Genomic DNA, 12,359 nt, shown 5'->3' with positions numbered 1-12,359 from the left:
TGAAATTTCTCTTTTCAAATATCATTAAAACATTCATTAAGTGATTATAATTACAATAAACTTACTTGCAGGAAATAGATCTCCAACTTTTTGAAAATGACAAATCTGTATCATAATATCAGCTATTTAATTCTCAAGCAGTAAATATTCTGTCTAAAATTATCTATTCCAAGAATGGCAACCAATCCCAAATGGTAGGTTATGACTTCATTAGTTCACTTCCTCATGAAATAATAAACTACCTCAGGAGTTTATGTAGGTGAGATAATCGGATTAAGATTACAAAGCCTATAGACAGAAGCAAAATCCAAAATAATTCCAGAGCATATTCTGCCTACCTCAAGATTCAAAGCAGAATATAATCTACACACACACACACACACACACAGTTCTAGGTATGTAGCACTATTCAGCTTTATATATACATAGTCCTAATGCTGACTGTGACACATGAAATTACTCTGAATGTCAACAATTTCACACTGTATCTAACTTCTACAAAGAAGAGGCACATCACATGAGGACCTGGCATGGTAGACAAAAGCACAAAAATATTACTTATCCCTTATATATCCTATATAATTCCTATATAATAAAAGCCTAATATGCAAATTGTCCCCTCAGGCAGTGGTTCGACTGGGAGTTGGACTGGAAAACCTGGAGTTCAACCACTCGCTATGACGTGTGCTGACCACCAGGGGGCGGCACGGAACATGGCGGGCATCGGCGACCTCGCAGGCTACCTGGGGGTGGGGGTGATGGGTACAGAGGTGCGGTGTGAATGCAGGCTGTCCCCCACTCACTCTCACTCCCCCTGCTATTCTCCCCCGGGACACCAGGGCTTGCACACTGAAGAAGCCCCCGCACTCAGGTGCCAGGTGCCTGCGAGGAGCCCGCCCGGCTTCCTGATGGATGGCCCAGAGGCCACGCTCACTACATCTCCGCATGGGGACTCAAGCAACGTGACTCAGGCCGAGGGGTTGCGCAGGGGCCCGGGGACCCAGGTGCTGCCCAGGGTCCAGAGGTCAGCTGGGACCTGCCCTTCCATGCCAGACGCTTGCACTTCAAACACCAGCCAGGCCTAGGGACTGCACCCGTGCACAAATTTCGTGCACCAGGCCCCTAGTTATTATGATACAAGAACAAAAGAGAGATGAACCGACTGCTAGGATCAAGAGAGTCAGGCAAAAAGTCCATATTAGTAGCAGTGAGCTACAGGTTAGGGGGTATGGATAAAGACTGACAGTCCAGAACAAAGGATAAGGAATATATTATTTTAGTGATCAAAACTCAAGGCCCAAACTAAGGAACTAACAATCAAGAACCCAAGAGTGGTAAAAATCCAGTCAATTAAATAAGTTATTTGTAATGTGAGCAGGTGGTACTGACCATATACTACAATCTATCTAGCTGAACAGACTCCTAATATACTTGTTGCCAAGTACTTCTGGACCAGAAAGGGTAAAGTGCCTATAAAGGATATCACAGGGACAATCCTTGAAATTTGAATAGGATCGTCAATTAAATAGCAGTATCGTATCAATGCTAATGTCTTTAAATTTAATGGTTATACTGTGGATATATATCAGAGTATTCTCAATACATACTGAAGGATTTATGGGTGATGGGACATCATGTCTGCACTTTCTCTCAAATGATTCCAAAAATAACAATTTATTTGATGTGGAGTACATTATAAGCCAAATATGGTAAAATATTCACTATTGGAGGAATCTAGATGTAGGATATTCAGGAGTCCTTTGAAATAATCTCACAACTTTTCTATATGTTTCACATTATTTCAAAATTAAAAATAGACCAGTGGGCATAGCTCAGTGGTTGAGGGCTCGATCCCAGTGAGGGGCGTGCAGGTGGCAGCCAATCAATGATTCTCTCTCATCACTGATGTTTCTATCTCTCCTCTCCCTTCTTCTCTGAAATCAATAAAAATATATATTTTTAAAAATTTTAAATAGCCCTGGCTGGGTGGCTCAGTTGGTTGGAGCATCCTCCTGTACACCAAAAGGTTGTGAGTTTGATTCCTGCTCAGGGTACATACCTAAGTTGTGGGTTTGATCCTCAGTCAGGGCTCATACAGGAGGCAATGGATTAATGTTTCTCTCTCACATCAATGTTTCGCTCTCTCTCTCTCTCCTCCCCCTTCTTCTCTCTTTAAAATCAATAAAAAGAAGAATGTTCCAATTTTGGTAGTAGTAATACTTCAACTTCCAAAAAAGATTAATTTTATTTAGGTATACTTGTCATATTAAATAAGATGTTCCTATCTTCCTCTCCCTCTCCCTTCCTCTCTGAAATCAATAAAAATATATTTTTTAAAATAAAACAAATTCTCAATTTTTCTAACAGTTTAAATCAATGTACTAAATAAGTTTAATATTTTTGCATTCCTTATACATTTATAATCTGCAGTTAGAACGTTTTTAATGTTTTGACAAAAACTTTTAAAAGTCACAGAACAATCAAAACTTTTCCAAAGATCACACTGGAAGATTTTTTCAGCTTACAGCCATTTCTAATTGTACTGTAATACCATGCAAAGTAAGGACTGCCTTTACATGCTATTCCCATTATACTATGTTATCTCACTAAACATATGAAAGGAGGTTTTAATGTGGGATATTTGAGAGAAATGTTAGATTCCTTCCAGAAATGATTAAAAAGTAGACTGAAACTGTTGAGGAATTCAGCTAACAATAAACAAGAACTTCCAAACCATCAGGGTGATATGTTTATGGTCTGTGAAATCTGCATCCTTAGAAAACTTCAAGAAGAAAATGCAGTTACATCTCCTAATTTTCTCATTGATTTTGACCAGGGGTGGGGAACGTCTGGCCCACGGGCCATATAAAGCCCATGAAATCATTTGGTCTGGCCCTGCCAAGGCATTAGAGCTGAGTTAATTAAATATTTGACCAAATACAGCAGGCTAATTTTTAAGTTGATAATTTTGTATGGCCCTCAATTGGTGCCATAAATATCCAAATGACCCCGGGCAGAAAAAAGGTTCCCCACATGATTTAGACACTGATTTTTTTTTAAGTGGCCAGCAATTGTAGGACTATAAAATAAGTAGAAGACAAACTTTCTTTTTTTTTTTTCATGGTATAGTATCATTTTTTTAAATTCTTTATTGTTGAAAGTATCACACCATTGACTTCTCCCAGCCCGCTCCCACCCTCCAGCACAGACCTTCATAGAAGACAAACTTTCAAGGAATTTTCAAGCTAGTTTAAGACTCAGATATATTCAAGTGACATGTTTACATAACAATATAAATAATTAAGTGAAATTAGCAATAGACAAATGTTTTATTATATTCATAGCTCAACGTTCCAGGAAAGCTTCCAGGAAAAGGTTAAGGGTTGACCCTGGCTGATGTTTCACAGTGGTTAGAGCTTTGGCCCATGCAACCAAGGGTCTTGGATTTGATTCCCAGACAAGGGCATATAGCTAGGTTGCAGGCTCAGGAGGCAGCCAATCAATGTATGTGTCTCTCTCATCTCTCTCTCTCTCTCTCTCTCTCTCTCTCTCTCTCCCCCCGCTCTCTCCTCTCTGTCTCTCTCTCTCCCCCTCCCTCCCTCCCTTCCATTCTTCTCTAAAAAACAAACAAAACAAAACAAAAAAAAATCAATGGAAAAAATATCCTCCCATGAGGATTGGGGGGGTTGGGGGAGGGGGGAGTTGAACTGGACCTACTTAGCCCAATAATATTGGGAGCAAAGGAGAAAATTCCAATCACAGAGGTTGGCATAAATAAGAAGGAAGACGAAAAAAGAAAAGACTAGAGTCAAACTTTTTGACTCGAGGGCCACAATGGGTTCTTAAACTGGACCGGAAGGCCGGAACAAAAGCATGGATGGAGTGTTTGTGTGAACTAATATAAATTCAAAGTAAACATCATTACATAAAAGGGTACGGTCTTTTTTTTTTTTTAGTTTTATTCATTTCAAACGGGCCGGATCCAGCCCGCAGGCCGTAGTTTGCCCACGGCTGGACTAGACCAACAAAAGCAGGTTTTTCAGCAGAGCAGCAAGATATAAAGGGGGAAATGTAACCAATTGTGCACTCTTGAATATCAGGCCAATTGGCAACATGGAACAACAGAAGATTCTATGAAAGTAAATAAAATTTCTACCTTAGGCCATTTGGGATTGAGAAGCCGAGCTTTGATTGCATCGTCCAGGGCCTTGTCATACTGCTGGATTTTCATATATGCTGCAGATCTATTGCTGTATAAGATGCAATTCTGAGGGTCAACAGCCAGAGCTTCATTGTATAAAACAATAGCTGTGTGGAAATCTCCATCATGACAGGCCTGGTTACTCTGACGAACTTTCTCAACAAATTCAGCTTTGCTCAGCACTGGACCATCAGGACTTCTCTGGCCAATAGTCTTAGCACCAAAGAGAGGAATCTACAAACAAAGAAACTTTGTGAGACAAAGCTCTGATAATCCGGAGGGGTTCCTTGTCTGAACAACATGAGAACATGAACGTTCTCCATGGCCTAATCTATAATATAGTTAACTTTTGTGCCCTGAAAGACAATAAGCTTTCCAAGAAGCAGTCAACATAGTGCCTTCTCTAGCGTCCCTTTCAACATATATATGTGTGTGTGTGTGTGTGTGTACATATACATATAGCATATACGTATATGAATATATTTATAAACTTACATATTTATACTTACATATGTATATATTTTTTGATAGAATGAATGAGTGCAAGAGTACTCAAGCTTTTCCTTGGCAATTTAAAGTAATACTAAAGAGCCCAAGCTAGTGTTGCTCGATGGTTAGAGCATTAGCCAAAGCACCAAAAGGGGTCACGTGACGGGTTCCATTCCAGGTAAAGGGCACATACCTGGATTACAGGTTTGATCTTTGGCCAGTTGGGCATGTGTGGAAGGCAACCAATCAATGTCTCTCTCTCTCACGTCGGTTTCTCTCACATCAGTTTCTCTCTCTCTCTCTCTCTTTCTCCCCCGCCCCAACCCTTACTCTCCCCCACTTCCTCCCTAAAAGGCAATGGAAAAAAATATACATACATACATAAAGTTATACTAAGGGAAAGATAAAAATATAAACCTACCCCTAGCTGGTTTGGCTCAGTGGAGAGAGCATCGGCCTGTGGACTAAAGGGTCCCGGGTTCAATTCCAGTCAAGGGCACATGCCCAGGTTGTGGGCTCGAACTCCAGAAGGGGGGATGCAGGAGGCAGCCGGTCAATGATTCTCTCTCATCATTGATGTTTCCATCTCTCTTTCCCTCTCCCTTCCTCTCTGAAATCAATAAAAATATATTTAAAAAATAAAAATAAAAAAAGATGGCTGCACTTAGGAAAATAATGAAAGAAACAAGATCAAAGTATTAACTATGCTAAGTTATCTTTGAATATAAGATTATGGATTATTTTTATTTTCTTAAAGTTTTCTTTCTCTTCTCCAAATATTAGGAAATGAGCATATGTTTTAAAATAAAAATAAAATTTTAGCCCTAACCGGTTTGGCTCAGTGGATAGGGTGTCAGCCTGCGGACTGAAAGGTCCCAGGTTCAATTCTGGTCAAGGGCATGTACCTTGGTTGCGGGCACATCCCCAGAAGGAGGTGTGCAGGAAGCAGCTGATCAATGTCTCTCTCTCATCGATGTTTCTAACTCTCTATCCCTCTCTCTCCCTCTCGGTAAAAAATCAATAAAATATATTTTTAAAAAATAAAAATGTAATGTACCAATGAATCTTTTTAGATTGGCAAATTTGGTAACTGTAATTTGGCTACTACCACGGAATATCTAAGAGAAACACCAGTTTTGGAGATCACTAAAAAGAAAAAAATATCTGCTAGAAATTATATCTTGGCAATTTAAGACCTTATTTTGATGTTGACTTTTCCAACTCACTAAGTTTTCTATGACTTTATAGCAGTGACCTTAAAACCGAAGGGAGTGACTCAGTCAAATGTTATTCATTTTTAAAACATGAAAATTATGAACTGCATTAGAGTCCTAACAGAAGAAACTTAAGACAGCAGTATCAAGAGACGGTTTGCATGTCTAAGCAGGCTTACCCTAACTGAAATTAAAACAAAAAGTGTAATTTTCTTCCCCATGTCTTCCTTTAATATTAAGTCCAGGCCCTCAATTCAAAAGAAGACAGATCTAATATGTAACACACCACCCTGTACAAAAGTAACAGATTCCTCACAGAGATATTTGCATTAAAGAGAACAAATTCGACAGAGTGGAGAAAGAAAGGCAGAGCTAATCTCCCACATAGGCAACCACTATTTTTCCTCTGCTTACAGGGATATCATATCCTAGATGTCCAGGACAATGTATAGGGCTATAAAGTAGTTCCAAGACAATGAAAGGTAAAAACTTCATGGAATCAGATAACCCAGAAAGGTACACTGCATTCCAGACAAACTAGTTTTCCACTGAAGATACCCAGTAATCTTTTTCCAAGTCCATTTCAAGTATTTTACAATTTTTCCCAACAGTCCCAAAGTGGAGGGAAAAGAAACTATCTTTTATTGAAATAAATATGATCAAAAGAAGCCTGTCATGAGATAATTAGAAGAAAGGAACGCTACAGAAAAACACACTCAATCCAGCAGGAACATAGAAATTCATAATTAGAGAAAATATAATATTCTGTGCATTCACATCGGTCAGAGAGAGTGAAATCTAGGTCAAAGCATAGAAGTACAGAATTCTGAACTTCAGTCACCAATACTTCTGCAAAACCTGCACTTTAATCCAATGTAAGAGTCATGGTTGGCAAAAATTATCCTTGATAACCAGACAAGTGTTCGTGAGACTTAAAACAGGGTTGTAGTTTAACTCCTCCTCTCACTTTCATTGTTTTGTTTTTGATTTTGTTTCAATCCTCAACCAAGGATATTTTTCCATTGATTTTTAGAGAGAGTGGGAAAGGGAAAGAAAGATTGATGTCAGAGAAACACACTGATTGGTTGCCTCCCCACCCGCCTTTGGGGGAGGGGGGGAGGGGGGAGGAGCCTGCAACTGAGGTACATGCCCTTGACCAGAATCAAACCTGGGACCTTTTGGTCCACAGCCGGATGCTCTATTCACTGAACTAACCAGCCAGGGCAAAAAAGGAACAACTTTCTATTACTTCTACTGACTCTGGTGGTGATAAAATAACTATATACTTTTCTGAAGTCATAAGACTATACACTTTAAAACTGGTAAATTTTAGTCCTAGCAGGTTTGGCTCTGTAGATAGAGCATCAGCCTGGGACTGAAGGGTCCCAGTTCGATTCCCATCAAGAGCACATGCTCAGTTGGGGGCTCAATCCCCAGTAGGGGGCAGGCAGGAGGCAGCCAATCAATGATTCTCTCTCATCATTGATGTTTCTATCGCTCAATCCCTTTCCCTTCCTCTCTGAAATCAATAAAAATATATTTTTTTAATGGGTAAATTTTATGGTAGGTAAATTTTACCTAAATAAAGATTATTTCAAGTAAAATAAAAATTAAAGACATTTTGTGCAGTTTTATCTTATTTGAGTTAAAATGTCTATGTATTTCTGTGACTGTGTCTACCTATTGTTAGAAAGATGCACAGAAAAAGTTCCAGGGGGAACTTTTGAAAGTAGCAATCTCTATATGAGTAAGGTTATGGGGTTTGGTTTTGTTTCTGCTTGTCTTATATTTTCTAATTTTATACAATACACACATTCACCTTTCATGATCATAAAAGGGAGTTTTGTTAAAATAAAGATCAACTTTGATTTTAAAGTTTCTTATAGAAGTTTCTGTGAGTTACCAATCTGTAGTTTTACAGGTTATACTTTTTTTTTCCAATTACAGTATATATTTAATTGTAGTTGTGATTTTGGAGGTAAGATGTTATTGATAAAATAGTATTTCCAGTGTAAATAATTATTTTCTTTGATTCATAGTGAACACACATTCAATGAACACAATACATGCATTCATATTTGGGTTAAATTGTGTCTCTGATTTCTTCCCATACAAAATAGCAGTCTACCCTACCTACAAAAACACTATTAAGTCTAAGTTCAAACATCAACCTTTGTCTCTAACAGAGCTTTTTTTTTTTAATAGCAATCATCCAAAAGAAACAATGGTAATCATCAATTTCTATTTTAAAAAATATTGCTTCTGCTTTTAGAAGAAATAAGTAGTGAAAGAACAGGAAAACATAAGAATTTTGGGATAAAAACAAACAGCTTTGAGTTATACTTATTATTTTTATTAATAATTACAAATACATTGTCAGACACCCTATAGCAGCTTAGATTTAGCAAGCTGTTCCAATGCCACAGTGTGGTGCGAGAGACCTTTTCATTATTCCTCAAGCGCTCAGAGTTTTCTTGGGTCACAGAAAAGTGATAGGGGCAGGAAGAGGTTTGAGGTTTTTGTTTGTGGTTTTTATCTTTGCGGTTTTTGGGTTTTTTCAATGTATGTGTGGGTCTGTGGTTTTAGGTTTGTTTGTTTTAGGGAGGGTTTTGGTTATTTTTGTTTTGGTTTGGTGCTTTGTTTGCTTTTTTGTTTTTTGGCATGCTTTTAAATGCAATTCATTAACACAAGAAGATAAACAACAAATACCAAATCCCTACCACACGCAAGGCATTGTTCTGAATACCTACTGACATTCTCTTTTATTTGTCAATTATATGGGATAGGTATTACTATCCGATTACATATATGAGAACACTAAGATGTATAACAGTTAAAATTTGTCAAAACACATACAAACTAGTAAGAAGCAGAGCCAAACTTGGAGATGTGAATCTAAATCTGCATCCATACTTAAGCTTTCAAAGACCATTCCTCATTATTTTAGGGAAAGATTTGAAACAGAAAATTGGATCAGTCTATCATTAAATGATGAAGTTAAAAGATATATCCCAAACTAAACTGTATTTCTTTCATACACTAGCAATAAACTAGTGATGAAAAATGAACAATACAAAATTAAATTTTTTAAAAGTCCATGTACAACAGCATCAAACAATAAAATACTTAGAAATAAGTTTTTGAAAGAAGTGCAAAAAAAAAAAAGTGCAAGAGTTGGGACTGGAAAACTACAAAACATCACTAAGAGAACAGATTAGGCCCTGGCTGGGTAGCTCAGTTGGTTGGAGCATCGTCCCTATGGACCAAGGTGCAGGTTGAATTCCCAGTAAGGGCACACAAAAGAGTCAACCAATGAATGCATGAATGGGTAGAACAATAAAAATTGATATTTCTCTCTCTCATCAATAATTTTTTTTAAAGGACAGATTAAACAATGCCTATAAAATCCCAAGAGTTTTTTGGTAGAAACTGATCTTAAAACCCAGGGACTCAGAAAAGCCAAAACAGTCTTGAAAAAGAAAAAAATTACAGAACTTACACTTAATTTCAAAATCTTTTAAAAAGCTACTGTAATCAAACATTATAGAGCTGGCATGAGAATGAATAACAGAATAGAATGGAGAGTCCAGAAATAAACATAACATATAGACAGTTGATTTTCAATAAGGGTGCAAAGACCATTCAGTGAGATAGTTTTGGGTTTTTTTCAATATATATTGCTGGGACAACTGGATTACCATATGCAAAAGAATGAATCTGGACCACTACCTTACACAAAAATTAACTCAAAGTGGATCGACAACCTAAGCATAAGGGCTAATAACTTAGAACTGTTAGAAGAAAGCATAGGGGTAAACCTTCATGATCTTGGATTTGACAACGGATTCCAAGATATGACACCAAAAGCATAAAGAACAAAAGAAAAAATAGATAAATGGACTTCATGGCAAAACTTCTTTTGCAACAAAGAACATTATCAAAAAAGTAAAAAGACAACCTACAAAATGGGAGAAAACATTTGCAAATCATGTATCTGATTAGGACTTAGTATCCAGAATATTTTAAAAATTTCTACAACTCAATAACAAAAAAGACAAGTAACTCAATTAAAAAAATGGACTCCCGCCCTGACCAGTTTGGCTCAGCAGATAGAGCGACGGCCTGCGGACTCAAGGGTCCCAGGTTCAATTCCGGTCAAGGGCATGTACCTTGGTTGCAGGTGGATAGAGCGTCAGCCTGCAGACTGAAGGGTCCTAAGTTTGATTCCAGTCAAGGTCACATGCCTGGGTTGTAGGCTTGATCCCCAATAGGGGGTGTGCAGGAGGCAGCCCATCAATGATTCTCATCATTGATGTTCCTATCTTTCTCTCCCTCTCTGAAATCAATTAGAACATATATGGGGTTGTTTTTTAAATGGACTCCCCTCCCTGCCTCCCACTTCCCTAGCCAGTTTGGCTCAGTGGATAGAGTGTTGGCCTTCAGAGCAAAGGGTCCTGGGTTTGATTCTGATCAAGGGCACGAACCTCGGTTGCAGGCTCCTCTCCAGGGTGCAGAAGGCAACCAATTAATGTCTCTCGCTCACACATTGATGTTTCTCTCTGTCTTTCCCTCTCTCTTCCACTCTTTCTAAAAATTTATGGAAAAATATCCTCAGGTGAGGATTTAAAAAAAAAAAAAGGGACTCCCAGCCCAAAGAAATGGACAGGGATCTGAATAGACATTTCTCCAAATAAAGTGGCCAATAAGCACAAAAAATTATGCTTAGCATCATTAGTCATCAGGGAAATGCAAATCAAAGTTGCAATGAGATGCCATTATCGTTAAAAAGACAGAAAATAACAAGTATTGGCAAGAATGTAGAGTAACTGAAACCCTCACATATTGCTAGTGGGAATGTAAAATGATGCAGTGCCTTAAAAAAAAAAAAGTTTGTCAGCTCCTCAAATGGTTAAAATAGAGTTATCATGTGACCCACCAATTGGGATATACCCAAGAGAAATTAAAACATATGTCCACACTAAAACTTGTACATAAATGTTTATAGCAGTATTACTCATATAGGCCCTCTGTATCCAGGGGTTCCAAATCCGGGATTGAAAATGTTCAGATAAAAAAGTTACATTGTTGCTAATGTGTACCATGTAGTTAATCCTAGGATGCTTGCCTCTGAACATATACAGACTTTATTTTTCTTGTCATTATTTCCTAAACAACACAGTGTAACAATTATTTATGTAGCATTTATATTGTGTTAGGCATTATAAGTAATCTAGAGACGATTTAATGTATACAGGAGGATGTGCATAGGTTATATGCAAATACTATACCGTTTTATATAAGGGACTTGAGCATCCTGGGATCTTGTTATGTGGGGGTGGTTCTGGAACCAATCTCCCACAGATACCAAAAGGCAAGTATAACCAAAAAGTAGAAAAAATCCACATGTCTATCAACAGATGAATAGATAGATAAAATGTGGTATATCCTTTTAACAAAATATTATTCAGCAATAAAAAGGAACAGAGTGCTGATACATGTTACACAGCCTCAAAAAAAACTGTGCTAAGTAAAAGAAGCCCGTCACAAAATAAACATATTATAAGTTACTTTATGTAAACTGTCCACAATAGTTAAATTCAGAGACAGAAAGTAGGTCAGTTATTGCCAGAGGCTGAGAGAAAGGCAAGGAATGTTAATGGGTACAGGATTTCTTTGTGGGGTGATGAAAATGCTCTCGATAATGGTGATGGTGGACACACAGTGAGTATACCATAAACCAGGGATTGTACAATAAGAGATAATCTTAGTGTAAGTGAATTACATCTCAAGAAAGCTAGGTTTTTTTTAAAGACACTTTTTTTTAATGTCAGTCATGGGGATTTGATGTACAGCATGATAAGTATACTTAATAGTACTGTATTATAGATAAGGTAGTTAAGAATATATCTTAAAAGTTCTCAACACAGGAAAAAAATATGTAACTATGTGTGGTGACATTTACTAGACTTATTGTGGTGATCTTTTTGTAATATATACAAATATCAAATTATTATGTTGTACACCTGAAACTAATGTTATCTTCAATTATATCTCATTTTGAAAAATAACATCCAAAGAAACTACAAAAATGCCACACTGAGACAATAAAGCACCTAATTTTCAATACTGTATTCAGATACAATCTCAACTCCCAAAGTCTTGTCATCCTATACATTCATATTTTGTCAGTGAACAAAAAAGAAACTAATAAAATGAAATCAACTATTGAAATTTTTAAAAACATGAAAAAAAAAAAACAGCCCTGACCAGTTTGGCTCAGTGAATAGAGCATCGGCCTGCGGACTGAGGGGTCCCAGGTTCGATTCCGGTCAAGGGCATGTACCTTGGTTGCGGGCACATCCCCAGTGGGGAGTGTGCAAGAGGCAGCTGAATCGATGTTTCTAACTATCACTCTCCTTCTCCCTTCCTCTCTGTAAAAAATCAATAAAATATAT

General features: G+C 37.6%; 1 protein-coding gene across 1 annotated transcript in view; it reads right to left on the bottom strand.

The window, feature by feature from the left end:
• TTC28 (tetratricopeptide repeat domain 28) overlaps window positions 1-12,359 on the bottom strand; it is a 372,574-nt gene that overhangs the window by 358,847 nt on the left and 1,368 nt on the right. Inside the window, 1 exon segment of the mRNA XM_023762971.1 lies at window positions 4,157-4,435. Within this exon segment, the coding sequence (XP_023618739.1) occupies window positions 4,157-4,435 (279 nt within the window).

Source organism: Myotis lucifugus, unplaced genomic scaffold, assembly GCF_000147115.1.
Source record: "Myotis lucifugus unplaced genomic scaffold, Myoluc2.0 scaffold_269, whole genome shotgun sequence".
Classification (NCBI taxonomy): Eukaryota; Metazoa; Chordata; class Mammalia; order Chiroptera; family Vespertilionidae; genus Myotis; species Myotis lucifugus.
This window is presented reverse-complemented; position numbering and strand designations above follow the sequence as displayed.